The following is a 26,896-nucleotide window of genomic DNA, read 5'->3' on the forward strand; positions in this document are numbered from 1 at the left end:
AGGCGCTACTTCACTGTCAGGGCGGCTAGGATCTGGAACCAACTTCCAAGCGAAGTTGTGCTGGCTCCTACCCTGGGGGTCGGGGGTCTTTAAGACAAGGCTTGACAATCACCTTGCTGGGGTCGTTTGACCCCAGTACTCTTTCCTTCCATGGCAGGGGGTTGGACTTGATGATCTGCTCAGGTCCCTTCTGTCCCTACTAACTATGAAACTATGAAAGATGAGGGATAATAACAGGACAAATAGATTAACACCACTTATACCCCTAACTTCCCATTCTTACCATGTTCAGAAGTAAATTAAATGTTTTATACTAGTACCCGATTAAGATCCAGCTTTCATTTATATGCCAGCAGACATTCATACCCACAGCCACAGGCACATGTACACAGACAACCTTTTCAACTCCTTTCCAGTTCCAAAGTGTTATAATTAAAATGTTTAAAAAGACAGCACAGAAGTCCATGTAACCATTCATTTGCTAGATACAGTGGTCAGTGCAACTTCTATTCCCAATTATTGTAGCGTAAATCTAGACTAACTTTGTAATGCTTTAGGTTTACATCAGCGTAACTAAGCAGAATGAGTTTGGAATCAGGATACACTACTGTCGGTAGCATATATCATTCCTGGTGGGGAGGTGAAATAGCAACACTATCACAATCATCTATTGTATCAACACACTGAAAAATGTGTTTGAATAATCGTTGAGTAAATGTGCTTTATCTGACAACAGTTAAAACATATGCATGAGACCTGCCAGACAATGAAAGATGCTCAGAGAGAATGAATTTACGAGTATAGGCTGCAATATTATGGAGCCTCTACAGATATCTCATGCTAAGTGTAAGATAAAGAAATACAAACAGCTCATTGCACTTAGTAATTTTGACCTGCTTCCTCAGCACTCCTTAGTGAACATTAACTGATTCAGGATTCACCTAAGACGATACTTTCTCCCGTACTTGAAAAACCCAAACTGGTTTGGTTCTAATCACATGTTCATGAGACTTACAACAGTTTTGCTGACTCATCCAAATATTAGGTGCATTTTCTGGTGTCCTGTCTAGTTAGCGGAGCACTTCTAGCATACATTAGCAACTTAAGTGTATTCTTCATTTTTCTTATGGCATGACTCATATTTAATTTAGGTTCATGGCCCTCATTTCAAAGAATTCTGCATTAAATCAAGAATTTATATTTCCTTGGCCATTATACATGCTGTTTTCAGGCCTATTTGTTGAGGTTTTTGGGTTGTTTTTTTTTTTAAATGCTTACCTCACTCCAGTTCCCCACAATCCAGTAGCTGCCACTCCCCAGTCCGTTGGACACTGTTGGATGGTCTAGTTCTGTAGTATCTGGATAAAGTTCCTCTGAAATTATGCTTTGATTTTTTGGAGCACCTCCAGGGCTTGGAGATCTTGTGCTCTGAGTGTAAGTTATCTTGTCAGTGTGTTGCATTTCCATTCTATTATTATTCTGGTTCCTTAATATGTCATCAAACACCGTTGGCTTTATTGTGACAGATCCTTCTGTGGGGGCCATATTTGTGACAGGTGTATCTATCTGTACACTGATGTTTTGGGGATTTGCTGTTGTTAAAGGTGCCATTGTTTCTGCTACTATGCTGCTAGAAGTTGGTGTAGAAGATTCATATTGAATAAATGTTGGTGAGACTTCGAGGGTTTGACTCTCATTTTTTGTTATATCAGAGTTGGCTTTTGGTCTTGTGCTCTCAGTTTTGATTGCTGGGTTGCTTTTGGTGTCAGGAATGGCAGTAGGTTTTTCACTCCCTCCTACAGACCAGTCAGTATCATCCGATTCCTCAGTTAAGTAATCATAGCCTGGAGTAACTTCTGGACTTCCAGTAAATGAGAAGGAATGACTTGTCACTCCTCTTGGTACCATGATCCCTTCTGAAGTAGTGCTTGGTTTTGTATTAGAGATATTTTTGGCATCCCTTATATTTTCACGTTTTGAGCTATTACTTATAGGACAGAAAGTACTATTTTGGTGTGAGCTGCTTCCATTAAACACAGAGTGGGGATTATAATCATCATCTGATCTGGTAGAATTGTTCTGGGACGTTCTTATTTCCATGTCGTCCATGGCTTTAGAAGAGTTGACAGGAATGGCAGACGTAGGTGCCAGGGTGGGTGTGCTTCTGGTCTCAGGTGCCTTTGTTGTCACCTGGACTCTTGGATGTGGTTTAGGGATGGTTTTTCTGCCTGGTGGGCCTCTTCTGGGATTACCAGCTGTTTTTCTGATTAGGATCTTTCCTCTTTCAGGTATTAGTGGGGGTATCATCAACTTTCTAGCAGGACATTGCTGGAGTCCACACAGGGCCTTAGAATTTGGTCTTTTTGAAATATCACATGGCTCGTCGTTGTTTTTAGCACAAGTAATGTTACGAGTCCGTACCCCACCACCGCAAGTAACAGTGCACTGCAAGATAAAGAGAGCCAATTCTCATACTTAGCCTCCTTCAGATATTAAAAAAAAAAATCAATATCAAACAAGTATCTTATAAAAATCAGAATCCTTCTAAAAATGACAGTTTTCCCTTAGAAATAAGTGTTTTGATTTTTTACTATGACACAGTCCTTCTAAGGAAAAATTGATATCGTTTTCCCACATGGTATATATTAGGGGTGTGAGAAATGGGCTGCATTTGATTCAGTTTTGGATTTGGCCCAACTCAGGGACAGTGATTCAATGCATTGATTCGAATCACTGTCCCCAATTCAATTCAGCTGAATCTGAAGATTTGATGCTGATTTGGAGAATCAGAGATTCGGACATAGACACCAGCTTTACATGTTTTTTCTAAGTACCTCGAGGTACCAGCAAGGCTCATGAATGCTGGGATGCTGGGGTGGATAGAGCATCCCACAGGAGTTCAGGGGGGCCCTCTGTGTGCTCAGCAGTGAACCTGGTAGTGAACCAAAAGTACTAGAGGCATGGTGGGGGGGTCTCCCTGCATGCTCCCCGGCAGACCCGGAAGTGGATTGGAAGTGCTTCTGGTCCACTTCCAGGTCTACTGCTGGGCGCACTGGCGAGCCTCCCACACTCCTGTGGGACACTGCATGCACCCCAGCATCACAGCATTGACGAGCTGCCTTGTATCTAGAGGTATGTAAAAAAATAGTTAAAGCTGTGTCTATGTCCAAATCTTTCCGAATCTTGTCCTGAACACAGTTGAGAGGAGAGGCATGGGCCTCTGGGGCCTCCGCTGGGCTGTGTCCAGCAACAGGAGCCCCCCCCAGTGTGTCCCTGAATGATCGGATCTTCCCAGATCTGGCCAGGCTGGGACCAATTCCACTTCTGTGTTGTGGCTACGTTGAGCTGCACCCACCCGGTGGCCAGACAACATGGCGTCAGGCCCAACCTGGCTGGGTCGGGGACTCTCCGTGGTCTAAGGGCACATGGTGGGGAGGTTCCCGGGGAGGCAGGGCAAGGGGTGGCAGGGCACAGTAGATCCTGGGATGTCCTTTACTTTGAAAAAGGGATCTTTACTATAAAAAAAGTTTGGAGACCATTGTCCTAGAAGAATGGCCAAAGTACCAGGGTGGAGAATACTCTGGCCAGGTGGCACCTTCATCCCTTCATGCTGAAGCTGTGCAGTCTTCTCTGCACAGCAGCACAGCTTCAGCATGAAGGGATGAAGGTGCCACCTGGCCAGAGTATTCTCCACCCTGGTACTTTGTGAAGATCACTTTTTCAAAGTAAAGAACATCCCAGGATCTACTGTGCCCTGCTGCCTATCCCCTCCCTGATCTGTCGCTTGCCACCTACAGGCCACCCTTGTAGTCTCTCTCTTAGGAGAAATGTTTTTGAATAGTTTCACTTAGAAGAAAGACTAGCTGAGCCTGTCTAAGGACTTACATGAAGTTTAAACATGCTTGCCTGAGGACTGGAGTTAGGCTTGTTACTGCTCAGTTGGAGAAAGAACTAGAAGGTAGGTCTCTCAGTTCTTGGATCAATGCTCTAACCACTAGGTAAAGGCTGTTCAACTGGCATCTGGATCCAAGACCTAGACCTGGATCTGGTCTGCGGTATGGTTCAATTTGGCCTGTGCAACTCTATACATTCTAGCTCCAGAAGCAGAAGCAGCACATCCCTTAGAGCCTTTTATTGCATCTACTCCATGATGGGAAAAGAAGAAAGAAATAGGAGAGGAATGAGGTCCTTAAATTTGTGGCAGATTATATTCTCCTCTCCTTGTCAACATGTATTTACCCAGTATACCCCTTTTGGCCTTTATTCCATGTCTTACAGCTTGGATTTATGATGACCTGATGCTGTTTTTATGGAATTTCATTAGCTTTCTGTTAATACTTCATGAATGTAACCTTTTTCTTAATCATTCCTTTCTCAATAAGGAACCTGGGAGGTCTTAAGCAGATCCCAAGGTATGCCATTTTATAGCAGCTTAGGCTTGCTCCCTTGAGTTCATTTAGGTTGCTAGCAAAAGATTTTGGTTTATGAGGAAGAGGGCAACTGTTGACATTATGTTCTTTGTATCTGAAGAAAGAAATAAGCCAGTCTTATCTGAGCCTTCTTATACTTTATTGCCATTCTGCCCTATGCATTTTGGCAGTTGCTTTCAAAGTTTTATGATTTAATTGGGATTCTCATGAGTTTTAATAAGAAATGGACAATGACATTTATGGATTCTAATTGAAAATGGGCATCCAAATTGCCTAGGTACCTCTGAAAATCTCCACCTTAAATTGTGGTGTAAACTCAAGGGATTTTAGAATGGTGCACACTATTCCATTTTCATTATTGCCCAATTAAGTGTGTTCAGTTTACAAGCACACACACTAATTTCTCTAACTGCCAGACATGCAAATTCGACCTCAGGTTTATTTTGGACTTACATCAGACTGTATATTTTCCATCTTTTACAGTGTTATCAGCCAAAAATGCTCTATGATCAGAATGTTGTTGATAGTTACTAAAAGCAAGAAGCAGACAAAGTCCATCTTGTTCTTTCACATTTTTAGCCACAATCAGAAGGTATTATTGTAAGTAAAATATAGCTATTACAGCCCCTGTTTTTTATGGCAAAGTATTAACATAGCTTTCTTTAAGTGTGGTTGCAGCCAGAAATACATGTTTGCCTCTGAAGAACTGGAGTGGTAGCTAAAATGTGGTTCAATTACTGAAGATTTTATAAATCTATTTGGATATACTATGCTACATCAACAACATTAGCTGAATTTAAACTGCCCTACAATTCAATTAGTTAATCATTAGTATCTGTGTCAAATTTGCAAAACTCATTAGGGAGCATGTTTTTTACAGAATGTGTGTGTGCATGCATGTGTGCGCGCATGTGCGTGCATGTGCCAGCACATACATGTATCAGGGAGCTAAGGCGGAGGGAAAGGGAGGGAGCTTCTGTAGATAAACCTTGGAAGTTCTGAAAGGGATGTGCATTTTGCTGGAGAAGATGCACTGGATCAGAGGAAAATATCTGCTATCCAGCTGTTGCTATTATCACAAAAAAGTTTGATTTCTTAGTTATGCTGTAACAACTGAGTATTATCTAGCTAAACAATGCAAAAGGAACTTCTTAGTAGACTAGTGAAACAGACTGAGAGTCAGACATGCATACATTTCTACACAGGTCACTCAATAACCCAACAGCTGTCTCCTCCACAGTAAGAGCAGGTATTCAAGTGCATCTTTAAATTCAATATCAACTTAGATCATTTTTTGGCTTCACTGGAAGATGAAGGTGAGGAGAATTTTGCAGGATCAAGCCTATAATTTGCAGATAGCTAAAAAGTGCAAAGCCATTCTATAGATTAGCACTATGACTATACCAGAGAAGTTTTTCCTGTTAAATAGAAACAGGCCCAGCAGAATACGCTGTAGTATTTTAAAACTAATCATTTTGATGAGCTCATTTTCTGCAGTTCACCAGTTGCCACTGAAAGTACTTACATATTATTGTACCACCTACTTTAAAGATGTATAATATGGCAGCCCTAACAAACAAATCGAGTAAAAAGAAGCATAATGAGTTAATCTGTTATTGCCAAGTGGCAGAAAGAGACAGAGGATTATTTGGTGCTTAGCATCCCATCCTTCTTTGTATATATTTCTGCAGACTTTTTTCAGGTATGTTCTACAGTGGGGCTCATGCCCAGGCTCTGGGAATTCCATGAAGAATCTGACCAAGCCACAGACTCTTTCCTACAGTAAATCAGATCTTTGAAAGGGGGTTGCTTTTTGTTTGTAAAGTGTAGACAGTATGAAAAATATTTCTTAAATGCTTAGGGGAAATAGGTATAAAGCATTACATTTGGAACTGGATTTGGATAGAAGACTCCTCAAGGGCTTGGTTGGATTTTGAGGGTAATTATTGTTAACATAGCAGAAGCTGCTGTGTGACACTGTCACACACAGTCTCCCATATTCTTTTTCTTAGCATATGAGAAAATGCTCAGTCCTGGGATGATGTGTGGTACTGTTAAGTTTGGAGCATGAAAGATTCTTTCTAGTAATCCTTATCAGCCAGGGAGGAGAAGGGTTTGCTCTCTGCCTTGATCTCTTATTAAACTTCATTTCTGAGGCAGGTTGCTCCTTAAAAACTGCACAGACGTGTTGGACACAGACTGATTTTGGAAGAAGAGACTGCCTGCATGCTGTATGGTCACCTTTGTGTAAAAGTAAAGCCTCTGGGTTATTTATTACTCTTCCACTTGAAAGTTGACCTACCATAGATGACAATTAGTGTTTGGTAAAGGAGTGGTACCAAGGTCTGAATGGGAGACTGGTATAAGAACAGGGATCATTATAATTGCTTTATTGTAGAGACAGGCCCCAAATAAACACATCTATATCAAGTCTTAATCCATTTTTGGATTTTTTATTGACCAACCTGCCCTCTTCTCCCCCGTGTTTAACATCCATGTGGGTATGATACAGGTTCTAAAGCCCCAAATGTAAGATTTTTGGGTTATGAATTAGGGTATGGCCAATTGAACAGATACATTTGAGTTTAGAACTAGAATTTGAACCTAAGTCTAGATAAGGCTTCTGTTTAAGTTCTGTAGCTGGTTATATAGATTCAAATTTAGCTTTGGAGATGTGGCATACTACTTTGTCCTTTTCCATCTTCCCATGAGTGCCTTCTGCAGAAAAGCAGAGCCTTCACATTTTTCATGCTGAAATTTGAAAAGGATGAGGTGAGACAGAAGTGTTAGTTCTATCAGCTGTATGCTTTTACCTCAGTCCAGTTGCTCACTGTCCAGTCAGAAGGGCATAGGACATCTCTGTTGCATGAAAGGTGAGTCTTTGGCTTAAGCAGATGCTGGCATTCAGTAGCAGCCAAAGCCTGCTCATCAGATCCCACAGTTTGGATGCAAAGGACAGTTCGCTTCTTCTGCCCTGATGGGCCACATGTGGTTGAACACTTCTGCCATTCTCCTGCCCACCACCTGTAATCCAAGTCAGAAAGGAAGCAGAACATGAAAAGGAAATTAATGTTACTCCATTGCAAGAATAATAAAGTTTGCCATGCAGATGCTCTGAAAAAACAGAAAGACACTCACAATGAGGAGTTCAGAGTTTCGATGTAAATCCTCCATATTAATTACTAAGTACCCACTTTCCCCTTTGATGGGCAGTGAAGTTTTTAATCCCAGATCAGCAGCAGGCACTGAAAATTAAGTTTCTAGAATATATAGAAATATCAGCCATATTTAGAGTTGCCTTCCAATGTGATCAACATCTGGGAAGTCCAGTAATCTATTTATTTATTCTCATTTTTCATTACCTCATTGTAACCTTAGTACAGAAAGAGATTAACAAAGGAGAACTACACCTGGGTTATGTCATGTAATTAAAGCTGGCAAAACCTGAATAGGTGTCTTATTTGTTCCCCTACCACTGAAGGACTGTCCTCTGCAGCATATTGTCAATTTTTTGTCTCACTTTAAGTAAGGCTAGGGACATTCCTTTGGTGTATTTGTTCACATTTTAAAACAGCTCCCTATTAGGGTTATTATTAGGAGCTATTAGTATCCTATCCTTTAGCTCACCCACCTCTTCTGTGTTATTTTTCCTCCGGCTACTCAGTCTAATCTGCATGCTTGACATACATATCACTTTCTACCACCTGAGAAGCACTGACATCAAACATAAATTGTACAGCTCACCTGCAAGTGTTTGTACATCTGTAGCAAAGTATAACTAACCAATGAGCTCTGGGTGGCCTCTGCACAAGAATGTGCATCTAAGTTCCTTAAATTAAAATTTTCCCACTTGAGAAGTGTAAACTTATATATAGGATTTCTAACCAAATAACACCTGTTTCTTGGGTTTAAGGCAGAGCCCAAAAGCCCCTTACATTGATAAGAGATACTTGCAGTCACAGGGCCAGATTCTTGAGCGATTCATAGATGCTAGGGTCAGAAGGGGCGTCAAAGGATCATAGAGTTTGACCCTCTGCCAGTGGTAGGAAAAAGTGCTGGGGTCATTTGACCCCAGCCAGGAGCTTGTCCAGTCTCCTCTTGAAGACCCCCAAGGTAGGGGAGAGCACCACCTGGTAAACAGAGCAGCTCATATTCCCTGATGCCCCCTGCCACCCTGATTAATTTGTATACTGCCACGGTGGGCAAGACCTGGTATGGCAGGGCAGAGTGGAGCCAGGCGGGGAAGCTCCTTGCCTCTGTAAGCCTTGTACCACCCTGATGAGAGGCCCCCTGCCCACCCAGCAGCAATGGGGGTGGTGGTGTGGAGTTGTGCCCCTCTCTCTGATGCTGGGCGGGAAAGGGGGCAACTCACCAGGGTGGTGTGGGGCTCACAGTGGCAAGGAGCTTCTCCACCTGGCCCTGCTCTGCCCTGCAGTCCTGGGTCCTACTCGCTGGACTAAGGGCAGCAGGACAAGGAGCCTGAGCTCACAGTGGGCAGCCCACACCCTTCCCCTGCTATGGGCTCCTGTCTGGCTGTGCTCTATGCTCTGCTCGCCGCTTGGGCTGCAGTGACCACTGCCTCCCGCAGGTAGAAGCTGAGCACTCAAATGCTGCTGCAGGGGGTAAGGGCTGTGGACCCAGGTCTCTGGCCCCACCACCCTGGCAGGTGGGGGACCCTTCTGGCAGGGCTGGGGGGGCAGAGGGCTGTGGACAGGGAGTGAGGGGTACCAGCAGGACGGGGGGGGATGTGGGTGGGGTCTGAGGGGCACCAGCAGAGCCAGGGAGCTGTGGTTGAGGAATGAGGAGCACCTGCAGAACTGGGAGACTGTGACTTGGTAGTGAGAAGCCTGGACTCGTGTCCTGGTAAGTGAAGGAGGCAGGGGAAGATCTGATTTTCTATGATAAAAAACCCAAAATCAAATATCAAATTTAGATATTTAGCTATTTAGAATGTATTTTATTATGGTGATTGAGGCACTGGTAGACTTCCAAATTGCTTTAATATTGTAAATATATCAACAAAACATTGTGTTAAATTGATACCTATATATATAGTGGTGTTCCATTTTAATTGTGAATTTGGGGGGTTTTATCAGAGAATTTGAGATTTTTTTTTTTATCAGAATTGGTGATTTTTAAACAGAATCTCTAATGATTAGGTTCTCCAGCACCTATTCAGAAGGGCCCAAAATGTCCCAGCAGGGGTGAACTTCCACCTATACCATGTTAGATTCACAACTACCACTAAAACAATCACAGTATAGACTGTTGGGGCTCCCGGGAGGATCCCGACCTACTGCGAATTGAAGATATTTCCTGTAAACAGTCAAATTAAAGTAGGCATCCTGGAAACAGAGATGCAAACAAGTTCCTCCTCTGTAGTGGCAGTGGATTGGTAGCTAGTGTTACTATCTTGAACTTGAACTAGAGAATGAAGTTGTTAAATTTTCTTAGGCCTAAGATGAGGTATCATCCCCATGTCCTTCTCGGAACTGGGAAGTAAGTCCAGTGGAGGCTGTTTTCTTCAGGGGATGGAGAATTTGCTGTGGATAACAAACTGAACTAGATGGTGTATCCAGCAGTTATGGTATCTAATACTCCCTAAAAAGCAGGCCAAGCAGTTACTGAAGGCAAAGGGGTTTGGGAGGAGAAGAGATTATAGGGAACACCAAATACTGCACCAAAGACTGCAACACCAAAGATTTTACCTGGCTGGATGCTAAGAGGCAGATGGTGCAGCAGAAAAATGCTTGCTTTGGTGGAACTGTTGGCATTCCCTGGGAGGGTCTCAAGGCCAGTATACAAAAAAGAAGGAATGGAGGAAGAATGTTGCAAATGTTTCTGACCAGCACAGGTAGGCATGTGTAATTCATCCTGAGGGCTGGCAAATATAGAAGAAAGGTAGCCCTAGAGTCCTTTAGGGTATGAAGCGCTTCATCAGACTTAGTACTGAAGAACTCCACTTCCCACTGATCTTTGCAGCTGTGAGGGGTGCCCCATGGCCACTGCTGTAGTCATGGCATGCCAGGCAGGACCCCGCCATTCTAAACCCCTAAAGTTATCAGTCTGTTGGGAGACCACAGGAATAATGGCCTCATCCAGATAGGGAGAAGAGGAGGGGCTGTTTCTCTGAGGATCACACCATCTGAAATCTGAATCTAGAGAATTTTCTCAATCCAGTGAAGGCACCATCTGGGAGGGTGATTGGAGGAGTGAAATGTTAGGCAGTAGGACCCGTCCAAAGTACAGGTGATGGACCATGAATCCTAGGCACAAATAGCCGCCTTGGGAAGTCCAGATAGGAACCTTGCAGTCACTGAACCAGGTACCAATGAGGATTAAGGGAGGAGGTTTGGGGGCCAGGACTGTCTTAAGGAGGGCCCTTGAAGAGAAAACAGACCAGCACTTCATACTGGAACCAAATGAGGATTTTGTAAAGTCACCCTTTGTAAGCAGCTGCATGAGGGTCTCGGTCTGGAACTGGGGGGTGGTAAATTGAGGGCAGAGCTGGTGGAAGCACTTGCATGTGGTACCAGTAAAGAAGCAAAAGGTACTAGTTCCACAGATGATTGTCCAGATCACCTGGAGCCGCTGAGGTTGGGTAAAGACTGAGTTCAGGGAAAGAACTGCCACTCACCCAGCCTGGGAAAACCAGGACTGGGGATCTCAACACCAGAGTGGAAAATGGTGCCAGAACCAGGGCAGCACTCCTTTTCAAAGAACGAGGTGATGCTGAGGAGTGCCTAGGGCATTTGTCTTGAACTACTGCTGTGCTGACTGGGGATGACTGACAAAACCAGAGGATTGTGCCAGAGAATGTGTGCTGGACTTTCAGCAAGTTTCAGTGTCACCTGTCCAAGGCTCTGAAGCCTTTGGGCAGGAAGGATGAGGCAATGGAGAAGCAGGGCTCCTTGTAGAGACCTGAGACAGGTACCTCTCTCAGGGACTGGTATTGTCCTGTAACCTGTTGCCAGCTTCTCCAAAACTGAGGAGACAGGAAATCTTCGCGAGGAACCTGTACTCATGGATTCCCAGTACCCAGCACAGTTCCAAGTCAAGGAATTGGCAACAGATGCCACAGACTTATCCAGGAAGCTGGCATTTGCTCTCATCCTCCTTCCTAGTGTGGGACATCAGGACCTGTACATGGAGCATTTCCTAGGATGGTGGGAAATGGCAGTATGGACATTTGGCAGACATGGACAAAATTTGAATCTTACAGATCTAGGAGAAGTCATGTTGGTAAGGAGATGGGTTTGAAGCTAAAGTCAAGGATTTTTCTTTGGAGGGAAGAGGTTTGCTGAAGAATGGAAGGATAACTCCTAAGATGATGCAGAGAGGAAAAGTTTATATATTTTTGGGAAGGCATCTCAGGACAAGCAGGTGATGCAGTCCCAAATGAGGGGAAAACTTTTGTTCCTTCTCTTTAGAAAAGAAAGAAGAGAAAGAGGCAACCACAACACAGGAAGATCTACAAGGTCCCTTCTGACCCTACTTCTATGATTCTAGGAACACCTCTTCAAAACAAGAGCTTTAGGAATCTGCAGGCAGCAAACAGCATGAGCTCAAAACACTACTCAATCTTTGCCAAACCAAGGTGCATGAGAGGAACAGAGAAATAGGAAGCTTAGTACTGCTCTTAATGATCTTGGCATGGAGTGAGGTGGTGCTAGGCCACATTACACAAGTGCTGCTAAGACAAGTATCTAAGCTACAGTGTCTGAGGAACATATGCACATGCATATCAAGCACTCAAAGGAAAACTGGTCTCTGGGATGGTGAGGAATTGCACAGACTCTGGTGCGAATGTAGGTATGCAAGGCTACTTGCATTTTCAAAACAGTCATAATCAGGACTTCCAAACAAGAGCCAATCGGGAGCTTTCTTTGATTCTCTGGGTAAAACGTATAGCAGAGGTGCTCAGCCTTTTGGCCCCACAGGCCAAATGAGGGGCGTGGAGCTGGTCTGGACCCAGTGTGCCAAGTTTGAGCTCTGGGGCTCTGCATCACCTCTGCCCAGTCCCACATGTGGAGCTCACGCTCTGGGGATCGGGCCCCATGCATAAGGCCACAGCCTGTGAGGCTCCTTGCAGGCTGCATGACCTGGTGCTCGGAGCCGGAGAATGCCCGACTTAGAACATGCGATTTTATGAAGGCAACTTCATTTGTCTTCAGTGAATAACTACTGTTTATTAGGGCTGTGCAAAGCTTCGGGTGGTGATTTGATTCAGAGGAGATTCGGCTCAATTTGGTGGCCAAATCTCTGAATTCGATTCAGGGGACCAATTAAAGGTCCAAATTGAGTCGAAGCCTCTGTATCTTCAGGAAAGTTTTGGAGAGCTTTGACAACTCAGGCAGTCCCCGGTGGCAGCAGCAGGGAGCTGCAGCCAACTCCAAGCTGGTAAGTACTAGGGGCAGAGGAAGGGAGGACTGGGGGGGAGGGGGAAATCACTGTCCTCCAAATTGACTGAATCTGAATCCGAAGCGAATAATAGCCGCTTTGTGCAGGCCTACTGCTTATTCAGAGATTTGCATTTTCAGAAAAAGGCAATTAGATCCAGAAATATACACGTCCAACTCATATAAACTGAAGTCCAAAAGAACATTGAAATCTATGAGAACACGTGGAACTGGATCACTTACTACCAACATCAACTGTACTGTACTGTATGCAGCAAGTTCCAAAAAAAATTTATAGTGTGTTAAAGAGCAAAAATGCATAAATGAATGAAATAAATGAAGTTTAAAGGAACTTTTAATAAAATCATTAAAATTATATGAATTGTCTGCTTATTATTTAACAAGAGTTCTCACAATGAATCTTGTTTCTTAGCTAAACAAAAAACTATCACCATAAAACAAGCAGAAACAAAAAACAATCCTGCATGCAGCCCATGATATTTCAGCTGCATGTGGACAAGTATATTTTATTAATTAATGTATTCTACTTTACATTTTTTTTTTGTAAATGGCTGACTATATTACATGCTGTTCCATAAGCACTCCATGCCAACTGAATGGCTGATTATCAATTGCTTGCCCAGGGAAATTTAGCTGCGTCATCAGAAAAGTGATGAAGGACATCTGTGCTGTCATTGTCTACTATTTCCTCTTAGTCCTAGAGCAAATATTTGCATCAATTTGTCACCCATGGGAATCTAACTTACTAAGTTATAAGCCATTCTGGACACAGTGCTTCTTACTATGAGTGCAGAGCAAAAATAAACTAAATGCTCCCACATTAACAAACAATTATAACATCAGGTTTTGTTCCTTTTTGTTCTGCTCTATACCCCACATTTGCTCTTACTTGTTAACCTCTCAATCCTGGTCTCTCTCTCTCATCTTCGTAAACTTCTCAAATTTGCTGCCAATTTTTCTCCCTACTCCTCTATTTTTTCACCTTCCTCCTTTTGTTTTGTGGCTGTTCTGCTCCTTTGAGTTGTCACTGAAATTCAAGTTGCTGATACCAATTCATAATAAATATAATTAAAGAAAAAAAGGGACCTGGAGCTATCAAACTATGCTCACAGCTGATCTTACCTGGTCTCAGCAAAAATCACCTCTCCCATTCCTGCCACGGTTTACTTGCACTGTCCTATTGCATTTCCTTTTTTAATTACACTGCCTACCTTTTAGGGCAGGATCTCTGTTCTCTGGCATACTGATACAGTTCTAGTATGCTGGGACCCCAATCCCGCTAGAGGCCTCTGGATGCTACTGTAATAAAATGAGAAGAAACTATTCCTCTCCTTCTGGTGCCTTTCCCTTAATGTTTCCTTTCTTCTTCTTCTACTAAAACCCCAGTGCCAACAGCAGAACAAAATAGACAAATCATTAAGCCAGCTCCACAATGTTCTCTCAATGGTGAAGGCAGCAGCCCAGGAGAGAGAAGTCTATATCAGCAGCTGGAACCAAGACCATTCAAACTTGGCTCTCATTTCTCAGATTTTCTTTCAAGCTCTTTGCTACCTCCTCTGATCTATAAAGATCTGATCCAGAACTGAGCATCTTCAGAGAATGCTTAGCAGCTCTCAAGAGTAAGCCCCAGTGTCTGCTTTTCCTCTGTCATGTACCCACCTCTCATCAATGACATTTTTCTTTCCTGAGTGTCTCTGTACAGCAATCATTGGCTAAAAGCTATGGCCATGCGTAGACAAAATAAGGAGCATGTGTGCGCTACACTTTAAAGCAGGTTAATTACTTTTGTGCCATTTTAATGGTGTCAGTGTTTGCACGCCTCGGCGGTGTATTGAGTATTAATTCCAGCCACTGAAAAAAATTCAGTGATGTACCAGGGGGCTTTCCCAGGGCCAGTTGGATGTTGGCTCACCCACCTGTTTCTGAACAAACTGCTCGCCTCTTGCCTCAACGGAAAATGATTATGTTGTTAATTAGGCAGAAGGCTGCCCATTTTCTGCCCCAATGCCAGGGGGCATTATCTCTGAAACCTGCCCTACACTGCAGCCCATGCCTCGCAGATGGCATGTCAGTTCTTAACGTCTCTGGCCCCATACACAAAACCCTCCAGGCTGGACCCCAACTAGATCCCTTCCCATCAGGCAGCCTACTACTCTGCCCTCATTCTGGGCTGCCAAGCTCCCTGCACCAATCCCCCTCTCGGATGTAGTCCCCCCGGGACCTTTGGCCACACAGGCCCCAGCCTGACCTCCAAGGCCAGTTGGACCTGCAGGCCCCCAGCTCTCAGCATCTCTCGCGGTGGGCTCTCAGCCCTTTTGACTCTTCTGGTCCTGGTCCTGGCTCCGGCATTGACCAGTCAAGGGTGCCTCAAGTCAGGCTTCTGAGCATCTGGCCAACTCTCTCTAACATGGATCTGCCTTCTCAGTTCTACTATGGTGTAACCCACCCAGTTGAGGGAGCTGGAGTTATTAAGGTGCCCTGACCTACCTTTCACCATGGTGGTAACTGGCCTGGCATTTCCTGGGGGCTCCGACACCACCAGGAGCCCGACCAGGCCACCCATCCCCAGCAGGGTGCAGTTTTAGGTAATACCCAGGACCAGGAGCCTCCTCCATCCCCATAGCCCCAGCCCAGAAACCTCCAAGCTGTTCCTAAGCCTCAGCTCCACTGGCCAATGTCTCTTTTACAGCTTCCAGCAGAAAACTACTGTTTCACTCTATATATATCCTGGGTCTCAAAATGTCCACTGTACTCAAGCACCTGGCTGCTGCTTGTTCCAGCCCTTAAAGTGGCAGGCACCAACAGTGCTCTGCCACAGGCAGCCTACAGCCACAGAACAAAGCACCAGGCTCCATGCAGCTCAGGGGCTCTGCAGGAAGCCCTACAGGCAGCCTGGCAGCAGCCTGGAAAGGCAGGCTCCACCCAAGAAAACTGGCAAGCCTGATCTATTTTTTCCCCCCTCTGGAGCCTGCCTGCACTGTGTGGGGGCACAGTGCTTCCCTCTGCAGCTGTGGTGCTCCCTAGGATTGCCTGAGCCAGGTGCCTGTGGGTGGGGTGGTGGGGGGCACTGCTGCTGTGGAGGGAAGCACCAGCCTTCCCCACAGCTCAGGGACTGCTCTGCCCACCAGCAGCTCACTCTCCTCTCCCCGCCACCAGAGAGGCAAGTAAGTCAGTGGGATGTGTGCATGACAGGGGGGTGTAATCCATCCTAAATTGCAGTGGTGTTTTTAAAAACCCACTACTTCAATTTAGGCCCCTTGTTTCATTTACACATGCCCTTTCATTGCTAAAGCTAAATGAGGGGCAGATGCCTGGAGCCCATCTTCCATAAACTGATAAAATAGCCAAAGGGTGTAGCTGAATCTGGACCAATGCTGTCTATTCAATAGGTAGTTATAGGCAAAAAGCTATATTAAAAGAGAATGTTACACCAAACATTAAAAAATTAGGAAACATCAGAATTATGGCTGCCCATGCAACCTTAATTCAATTCCCCTGTACATAAGTATTGTGACAATAGTAGTTCCATGATTCCACACTAGTTTTTTCCAGTGGGTGGCTGCCATTCATTAAATGAGCAATTAGGCAATATTTTGTTTTATCCTCATCCTGCTGTGCAGCACCAGGCTGTATTTATCACAAAGTATTCATTCTGACCTGGCTTTGAAAACATAATAATTCATTTTTGCCTCAAGTTTTCTGTGGCGCTCAGCACTTTAGTATCTGAATACTTCATAGATATGAATGAATATATCGTGTAGTCCCTTCTACTCCCTACCTCCTCCCCCAACAGTGGTCTTATCCCTATGTACTGACAAGAAACAGAAGCATATTGCTTCTTAGTTTGGAGAAATAAGAGTGAGGGGGGATTGGTAACAGTCTTCAAATACCTAAAAAGTGTGTATAAAGAGGATGATAATATTCTCTGTGGCTACATGAAAAACTGACTCAAATTGTAACAAGAGAAATTTAGACTGGATATTAGGAAGAACTTTCTCATTATGAGGGTGGTTAAGCACCAACACAGACTATTTAGAGAAGCTGTGAAATGTTCATCCTTGGGAAATTTTAAGAGCAGATTACATAAACACTTGGCTGGGATGGTTTAATCCTTCATTGAAGAGGGGGTGGGCCTACTGAGGTCCCCTATTAGATGGCCTACTGAGGTCCCTTTCAGCCTTACTTTCCTTTTATTCTATGATTCCTACAGAAAAAAATAACCACAGGGAAAAAATAACCACTAGTTTTGGGCACCTAATCACCTAGGGTCTGACTTTCTGGAGCGCTTCTTGTTAATATCACACTTTGTAAGTGTTCAAATAACTGTGCCTGTTGAGTTACAGCTGAAGAGCATTTAGTATTTCTGCAAATCACACCCACATGTCTCAACTGGTACGTCAAAAAACAAGGAACATACACAAATGGTGTATTTCAGAGAGCTTGGATTAAGTGATTTGCCCCAGTATCCTATAGGAACTAAGTGACAGAGAAAGAATACAATCTAATTCTTTATGGCACCTTAGCTATGAGATTTTTTTTTAAAGTATCCTAAATCTACTTAGGAGCATTCTTTTTAAGCAGATATTCATGTTAAAAAAAGGACCAGGGCAATTTTTGTTAGGGAGGAGAAAAAGAAAGCAAATAAATACTCACAGAAAAGTGCAGGTAATAAAAATACTAGGGGTCAGTGAAACAGGCCATATTTGAGTAGGATTTGGATTCGGCCCGAATCAGGGGACAGTGATTTGATTAGTTGATTTGGATCACTGTCCTGTTTTGATTTGGCCGAATCCGAATCTGAAGATTCAATGCAGATTCAGAAAATCAGTGATTTGACCATAGACAGAGTTTTAAATGTTGTTTTCTCTTTACCTCAAGGTACCAGGCATGGCTTGTGAATGCTGTAATGACGGGGTGGAAGGAGCATCCCACAGGAATGTGGTGACGAACCTGGAAGTGGAGCAGAAGTACCCTAGCTCAGTGATCGGCTGTGGGGGACCCCAGGTGTCCCTCCAGACTCAGAAAGCACCAGTCACCGAGCTGGAGGGAGTGGGGGGGCCCCCAGTGCACACCCCGGCAGACACTGAAGACCCTGGTGGACCACTTCCAGTTCTGCTGCTGAGCTCTTGTGGGATGCTCCATCTGCCCCACCATCACAGCATTGATGAGCTGCCTGGTACCTTGAGGTATGCAGAAAAAACATTTAAAGCTGTGTCTATGTAGAACATGTAGAACAACTTCTTGATGGAAACATGACTATTAAAGCTAAAATTAGTTTATATGGCAGGGATGAGCACTCTTAGGAACCCCATAGACAAGCAGGGAGGCTGTAATTACATCATGAAGCAGACTTGATTAATTGAATCTGTTGGAGAGTGCTAATCAGAGTCCCTGTGTTTCAGAATGGTGGTGGTGGCACTTTAATTAAAGCTTGTTCCAAATGCAACTGTCGATTAATTAGTTTTGCATTGTTTTCATTGTTTTCTTATCACTAGACTTGGTTATTAAGCTGTTAGGTGGTTTCAAAACTTCTTTAATCCATGGACAACTGTCAACACTTACAATTTCTCACAAACAACTGCCACCATTGGTACTTTATAAAAGACATTTTTACCTTAGAAGAGAAATAACTGTTAGGCTAAATGCAGACATTTGTTTGGGTTAGGAAGTTAGATAACATTAAATATGGCCACCTGATCTAACTTAGTTTGCTCTCAATATGGACCTTACATTTGGACTCGGTCTCAGGGATTGGAAATAAAACTAAACCTAACTGTACAGAAATTCTGCACATATTGACTAGTTTAAAAATGGCAGAACCTGGTTTAAGATAGACCTGGATTGATATACACTCAAATTTAATCAATCTAGGTTAGACCAGTATATCGAACTTCAAAATAGTTACCTGTGCAGGCTCAGGGCTGGTAAAGTCAAGCTGCTGGCCTTAGCACCAATCCTAAACTCTTCCTACTCACCCCCTGGCACCAAGTTATTTTTAGGGGCCCCCAGCTCTTCACTCCTCTCCCCCCTAACAGACCAGCCAGGCCTTCCTCAACCCTCCATCCCACAAGCTGCTGTGGGTGCCTCTGGTTTTATTGGCAGACAAGGTTCTTTGGGTGAATCTGGTATCTTTATTAGACCAGCTTAAATAGTTGGAGAACAATTATTGAGCAAGCTTTCAGGTTTCAAAACCCTTCGTCAGGCTCAGGAAGTTTCAGCAGTTGGTGTGTGCTCTTCCTGGGTGGAATGGAAAGTAAAGCAGCCAGAGGCTGGGCTGGGCTGCATGCAAGACAGGCAGGCAGTGAAGATGTAGATTGAGGAGTCAGTGGGTGAGAGGCTGGGGGCGTGGAGGGAGAGAAGGGGGATGGATAGTGGAGAAGTACCTGGGGAGTCAGATTTCAGGCAGGTTACAGTGTGTCATAAATCCAATGTCTATATTTAATCCATGATTTTTAGTGTCCAGGAGGCTGATGAAGTGGTGTTCGTCTCTGTGAAGTGTTTTGTAAGTTTCCTTTGAGGAGCAGGACTGAGAGATTGGAGAGAGAGAGTGATTTTCTTGTGAGAAATGTGCCCCCCCCCCCACCAGTAACTGGGTATTCCTGTCCTTAATAGATTTCTGGTGTGCGTTCGTTCTGGTGCACGGTTGTTGTTTGGTCTCTCCTACGTATTTTCCATCAGGGCATTTGGTGCATTGGATGAGATATATTACATTTTTGGAGGTGCAATTGTAGGATCCAGGAATGCTGATGGCTCTGCTGTGGGGTGTAGTGATTGTGGGGGTGGTGGGGATGTGTTGGCAGGTTTTGCATTTCTTGTCATGGCATGGTCTGGATCCATTTGGTATGTTCTGGGCTTGAGGAAGTTTGCTTCTGGTGATGAGGTTGGCAAGGTTCAGTGCTTGTTTGAAGGCTGGGATGGGTGGCTCTGGGAAGATCCTTTTAAGAATAGGGTCTCTTCCTAGTATGGGTTGCAATTGTCTGAGGATTTTCCATATGGGTTTGAAGGAGGGGTGATATGTCATAAACAGCAGTGTGCAATTTGTGGGGGGTTTTCTTCTGTACTGCAGGAGTTCTTCACTTGGCATCCATGTGGCTCTTTCAAACGTGTGATCTCTCTCTCTGGAGGAGTGTCCTTGTTGGGTGAAAGCCTTTTTAAGATTGATGAGGTGGCAATCCCGGGTGTCCTCGTCAGTGCAAATTTGATGGTATCTGAGGGCTTGGCTGTATATCACAGCTTTTTTGGTGTGCTTAGGGTGATCGCTGGTTCTGTGCAGATCTGTATGTTGGTCTGTGGGTTTCCTGTATAATGTGGTCTGTATTTTACCATTCTGGATACTTAACATCGTGTCTAAAAAGGAGATGTTGGTGCTGGAGTATTCTAGAGAAAGTTGGATGGAGGGATGGTGATTGTTTTGGATGCCAGGAGCCAAAGAATTATTGGGGGGGGTAGGAGGGACAGGGTTGTAGGTTCTCTGGCGGGGGGCTAGGGAGCTAAAAATAGCCCCTGGTCTGCCCCAAGCCCCCCCCCACACACATACACACAGACACTGAGAGCCCCCTGATCCCACCAAACCCACAAAGACCCCAGTGATCCCCCACCCCTCACAGAACCCACCTGCCTCTTGATCTCTCCTGCAGATCACACATATGCCCTCCCAGTCGCTCCTGTGGATCACATCTGCCCCTTCCTCCCACCCCCCTGTGTATGCTGCTTGCACCCCCTGATCTCCCCCAGATACTGCCTGGCCCGCAACCCCACTGATCATGCCTGTGGGTCCCACCTACCCCCTGCTCCCCAATTGGATCCTACTTGCTCTCTGATCCCCTGAAGATATCCACCCCTCTGCAAGTCTTGTTGCTTGCCCTCCATCCTCCAAACTCCCCAATCCAACTTATCTTAGGTTGGGTGGCCACTTTTAATGCGATCTAACCTCCCTCAATAAGGGTAAGTGCAGGCAGAACAGGAGTAAGTAAAGGAATATTTTCAGCATGGACCATAGAAAAGTAAGTGCAGAACTCATGTTTAATATCGTTGTATCATCAGCTTAGTAAGAAAGTACTTACAGCAACCTACTCTCAAACAGCAGGATTTGACTGCCATTGATGCCAATGGCTGCCAATGCAATAGATATTTCTAAACATGAGCAGCAGAAGCTAGCTAGCTAATATGATATTTAAGAATTCTTTAACTTCCAAATAGCCAGACAGAAATTGCCTTGCATCCTTGAAATAAAGAGCTCAGTTTATACTTCTATGATACAAAATGCTCCAGTGCATTTGTTTAGGATATTCTGGAGGATATTAGATAATAAGTTTGATTCTTCTGTCAGTTAACTTCCTCAGCAATTTGCATAGAATTACTACCAAGCTGTGAAATTTATACTTTTAAAATTATTTACATAGGCTGTAACCACATTCCGAGATATTTCCCCAGTGAGACATCAGACATTGTTGTCTCAGAAAAAGCTAATAAAACCACCAATCCCCCAGCAACTATACAAAATTTCCTATCTTAAAGCAGCACTATCCATCACGAACTTCAACTGTGACAAACACAAGATAATACACATTAGTAAAAACAATTTCAAGCAATTAACCTTTACTGGGAAGTAAATTAACTAGAACCATTAAGGAAAAAGACCTGTGCACAAGTCTGGGAAGCTAACTGAAAGCATCTGCACAATGACAGACAGCTGCAAAGAAAGAGGAAAAGCAAAAGCAAACAAAATATTCAGGTAGATAAACTGAGAGAAAGAAAACTGTACTAAAAATATTATACTGCATGTAAATCAATAGATTCTTCCTACCTGGAGTATTGTATTGAATCCTCATTGCCCACCTCACAAAAAGTTATACCATAAATACAAAGGGTCCAAAGTCAGACAATAGTGATGAACAAGCATTAAAACAATACAACAGGGACAAGTGCAAAAAGTGATATGAATGAGAATAAAAACATCTGAACAGTAAGGTTTAGAGTGGAGACAATTGAGAAGAGACACAAGGAGGATATAGGGTAATACTGGAGAAGATAAACTGGACATTTCTATTTACACTTTGTTATCACAAGGTCAGAGGAAGAGCCAATAAAGACAAAATATTTCAAGCTGTTCAAAATAAATGCATTTTTCAAAAACAGCCAATAAATACTTAGAATAAAATACACTGCAACAGAATATCATTGAGGCAAAAAGATTAACAGGATTCTAAAAATTAGGCTAGGGTACATGTAGCTCCCTATTTGGAGCTACAATAGCGTCAATAGGATGCATGTATGTATGGCCCATATTATATTTAAGACACGATTAACCAGTTAATCATGTCTTATGTTGTTACCCAGCCATATGTTAATACAATTAAAGGCATGGTAGAACAAGGAATAAGCCATAAAGTTCTTACACAAAATATGCGCAATAACTTTGTGTCTGGTTCCTATCATACCATTAACTGAATGTGTGGCCAGAGTGAGGCTCCCATGCTTGGGACCCCAGATCAGCTGGGGGCTCCAGGCAGCGGCAGCACATGGTGAAGCCCCGCGGCTGGGAGCCCCAGCAACTGACAAGGCTGCCACTTGCCAGCAATGGGAGCATGCTACTTGTGGCCTGGCTGGAAATGCAATTGTGGGGATCCCACAGCAGATTCCATCACACCTTCACTTGCACATCTGCTAAGGGTCCATGAAACATATAACTTTCTTGGAACGGACTGATAGTAACAAATCTTGTCTCTTGGGTAGATTATTTTGAAATTTGCTGTATGGAGGTTTCTTTCATCTTCATTTGGTACCTTATCATTAGTGGAGACTGCTGATGGACTATTGGCCTAATGTGGTATTACGGTTCTTTTGGACTAAATTATATACACAGAATGGACTTGCTCCTGTTTAGTACAGTCTTAACATACTTAACAGTTTGTACCTGGGTGGACAATCCTTTTCACTGCATTTCTTTTGTCGTCCATTTGGTTGCATCTCTGGGTCACAGAATGTGTTTTTGATCACACCACTCCCCTTTCTCACACAGTGGGCAATCTGTCGCCTAATACCTGTGAGAGAGACATTTTTCTACGCATATTAAATTTTAAAGATTTTCTGCTAAGTTTCAAATAACAGGGATTGTTTTGGCATCTAACACCCATTCCAGTAGCAAGCAACATCTGCAATTATCAAAACAAAGGAAAAAAAGAAACAAAGCTGAAGAGAAACTCTTGTGCTATACTTTGTTTTCTAAACAGGAGGAATGCTTCTTCCTAATTTATTATGTTCTTGATAGCATTGGAAGAAGAAGAGGCATATCCCAGTGCCTGACATACCTGAGTCACTGGAGGATGGGACACAACTCACAGATTTACAAAAAGTATTTAAGTTCTTTAAAAGAAGTTTCAGCCACAGAGATAATAATGGCTTAGCTACTCACTGAGACAGACAAATGTAATGCCTGCTTCCTAAGCTGAATGCTACATATCTGTTATTTGCCCTTGGTTCCCTTGTGCTGACATGAGGTTCAGGATGAACAATCTAAAAAATGTTCTCCCCTGAAAGCAATGAGTATTTTGTGAGGTAGGAAATCAACTGCATAAAGACCTTCATGAGAACCCCAGCAGTGCCCAGCCTGCAATAACTGCAGTATGAAAAACCCACATCACCAATCATCTCTTTACTCCATGTGGAAATTAGCACACATACTAGTCACTCTGATGAGGTTCAATTGAGCTAAATGCATGTACCACCACAGCATACCCAATTGCGACAACTCATTAAGAAAGCTGAGTAAAACCAGCTTCACTGACTAGTTGTACTAAGTCAGGCAGCAGTATTTTAGCCTTTGGTCAAAACTGAGAGCAGGTAATGGGGGGCTCTGTTGAATTAATAAGCTCAGCTGACAAGTTAATAAACAGTTTTCTTTACTGCAGTTAACTCATTAGCCTCCTAACTGCCACCTGTGTACACTGAAGTCCCCTTAAGACACATGAATATCAGGGATTTTTTGAAGCACGAGGAAAGGTTCACATTGTATCAGGAAAAAGGTATAAGAATAATTCCTCATTGACCGTAAACATGGATTGCTTTAGGATAAACTGGTGATTTTCAGAGTGTACACATGCACATTGTTTTTTAAATGTTTTTAATTAATACAGAATATTCTAGCAATGAATTTTTGTATTCTACAGATGTGAGGCCATAAAGAAAAAATGTTACAGACAGTCACTAATGATTAAGCAGGGATACCTGATGCGTATAAGGAACACAATACACTTTTTACATAATACAGAAGACAACAACCTAGATTTTCATTTGGGGTAGTCTTAACTACAAGGAAGTACACTGTTGTGTGTGTGTATAGGTAAAATATGGGGTTTCAGTTTAACAGGTACACTGGAATCTACTTACAGTAAATCTCCACTTACAGATCCAGATACTTCAGTGCATTTCAGTGGAGTTTCTCTCTCCTTATTGAAGCTTCACTCATTTTTAGAGTAACGTTTCACTCTGCTATAAGCAGGTTCCAGTGTGCTAATCCCTTTAGAGTGTAGCAATTTTCACTTGGCAATTCTCTTTTACCAGATAGCTGTTAAATGCTGCATTCTAAGGGGATTATCGTCCACCCATTTTCCTCTTCTGCTGTGGTTCAGAAAATAAAGATGGCTTTACGTTCTGGGCTGTGGTGAAGGAGTAATTCTGATTTTGCTATAGATGATCCGTCTAGATATGAATGGCCTACTATTTTGTCCACCAGCTGTAAGGCATTTAAAAGCAAACAGCAGCAACAAAACCAAAAACAGTAGAAAGTTGTGTAGCCCATTTCTTAAACAATTTAGCCTGTTTCCTTTATCTTGTTCAGTTGTTTCTTATAGTTAATCTTCACAAATAAATTTTCATCTCTAAAATCCCTCGTTACTCTCAATATGTTTAACTTATATGGTATTATAAAACAATTTTCCCATTTGTGACTGAGATTAAAACTCCTTACAACTACAGAAGTGCTGGAATGCTTTCTTCCTGTGTTGTCTGAAGTCAGGTGGTGAATTTGGTCTGCTTTGGACCATTTTAGGAGAGACCTATACCATTTATATTTTCTTGTTCTCATAGAGCAGGAGTGTTGAATAATATTTGAAAGCTTATTCTTTTTTGAGGAAAGGATTGCAAATTCCTTTTCCCATGTCTTTCTAGGGTGGGAGACTTTTGACTTTTTAAATACTTTATTCAGGGGTTCAGGGATACAACAATGGTGGCCGCTTGCAAAGCGAAAGCACAAACAACTTACTACCAACCCAAAAACGAGACGGGACAAGTCTCTTTGTCCTCGGATCCAGAAACCAAATTGGGCAAGGGAGTTCGTTTTCCACACGGGAGCCACCCGCACCCATTTTAATGCCCACCAAAGTGCGTCCAACGCACACCAAATAACCAAAAGATCCGAGCCACAGACCGTCCGCAAAAGTACGTCCCACGCACACCAAATCCCGGGCCAAAAGAATCCCCGGAACAACCAAACCACCAACACATCACACCGTGACACACCCCTTCGCTGCATTTCCCGTCGTGTCTCACATGCTACGCGGTCAGCGTGCCGGCCACACAGTCCTAAACAATTCCAGCCCTGCTCCATCCCATCATACACGTCACACAACCTTCAACTCTAGGGTGGGAGATGCTGAGCATTTGTTTCCCGTTTTCATCTGCCTTTTAGGGAGATAAGTACATATTCTTCCTCTTTTGTACTAAAAAAGGGAGAAAAATCTCAGCAGCTTATGCACACAAGGATTAAAGGTAAATGCTGTTGCCATGTTCCCTGAACTACATATCCAGTCTGAAGGGATCTGTGGCTGGGAATAAGGTTGGATGGGTGGCTAGTTAATGAGCCACCCATGCATTATTGTCCACCCATTTTCCTCTTCTGCTGTGGTTCAGAAAATAAAGATGACTTTACGTTCTGGGCTGGGGGCTGGGGTAATGCATCAGATTTTTCATATCTGCAGCTATTGGCGGTTTAGAAAACTGATAAAAAGAAGTGTTTGGGATAGACCTCCACCTTTGAAACATGGTTAGATTTGATGTTTGATGACAGTGCATCTCTGCTTTCTGTTCTTCTTGTCCAGAATGGATGCATACATTGTGTTGTAACCATTTTGTAGGCCTTAAAAATGCACAATAAGTTTGACCCTGTAAATTTACACAAGATATATTATTATGGATACTTTTCTCCCCATGTTGAGTTGTATCCTATCTTTTGATGCAATATTTGTACAAGAATAGATCTAAACTTTTGTTTGTAAATGAGAATTTTTTGCGATATATTATCCGTTAGAACCAGAGATTAACCATGAATAAGAATGTTCTCTATGTTGTTGTTATACTCTTGCCAAATATGTAGAATATATCTTTTGGAAAAGGATCTTGTAAAGGATTTCTGAATGAAACTACATTTTTTTTTCAATTTATTAATGTGGAAAATGCTAATCTTTCTCCAAATGCTAACAGCTAACTCAAAATTGTTTGAGTATGTAACATATAAACAATATTGTATTGATTGTCGTCAGTGCTGCTTGAGTCTTAGTAGCTTTTTAAGTCAGAGTAAAGAAATATTTTCACTCTCCACATTTGAAATACTAATTTTTTGTGTATATTTCTCTCTTGTCTATACTTCTCTCTTTTGTCCTAATACATATTTATCTTGGACATCTCCATCCAAAAGATCTCTCTTTAAGAGACACCCCAAAGTCAAACTTCAGGTTTAGTGCAGCCTGGTATTATTATTCTAAAGTAAAATAAAATGAGTTTCATATATTTTATTTAAACTACAATGAAATCAATTTTTAAAAATATTTTCTTCCCATGTTTCCTAACTAATTGTCTTGTTACGATGGGCAGCCAGAAACAAAACAAAAAGTATAAACACATACAAAACTGAATCAAGTGAATTTATTTTGTGAAATGAAGTAAAGAGCATTGATGGTAAAACAGATCAGCTTATTTGCTAATTTAAATGATTTAAATGTACATATTAGAGAAAAAATTCAAACGTGTCAAGATATATTCCTTAATTTA

General features: G+C 42.9%; 1 protein-coding gene across 3 annotated transcripts in view; it reads right to left on the bottom strand.

Moving 5' to 3' along the window:
• ADAMTS12 (ADAM metallopeptidase with thrombospondin type 1 motif 12) overlaps positions 1 to 26,896 on the bottom strand; it is a 344,985-nt gene that overhangs the window by 18,373 nt on the left and 299,716 nt on the right. For 2 of the 3 annotated variants that reach the window (XR_002100368.1, XM_019531926.1), the window contains exons 17-19: positions 22,767 to 22,893; positions 7,244 to 7,454; positions 1,279 to 2,445 (exon numbers count right to left, since the gene is read on the bottom strand). Coding sequence is in view for 2 of the 3 variants with exons in the window: in XM_019531926.1 (XP_019387471.1) it covers positions 1,279 to 2,445; positions 7,244 to 7,454; positions 22,767 to 22,893 (1,505 nt within the window). In the remaining variant the exon portion in view is untranslated. The remainder of the gene's footprint in view (positions 1 to 1,278; positions 2,446 to 7,243; positions 7,455 to 22,766; positions 22,894 to 26,896) is intronic. The other variant, XM_019531927.1, reaches the window with a different exon arrangement.

This window comes from Crocodylus porosus, unplaced genomic scaffold, assembly GCF_001723895.1.
Source record: "Crocodylus porosus isolate Cpor-Errol unplaced genomic scaffold, CroPor_comp1, whole genome shotgun sequence".
Classification (NCBI taxonomy): domain Eukaryota; kingdom Metazoa; phylum Chordata; order Crocodylia; family Crocodylidae; genus Crocodylus; species Crocodylus porosus.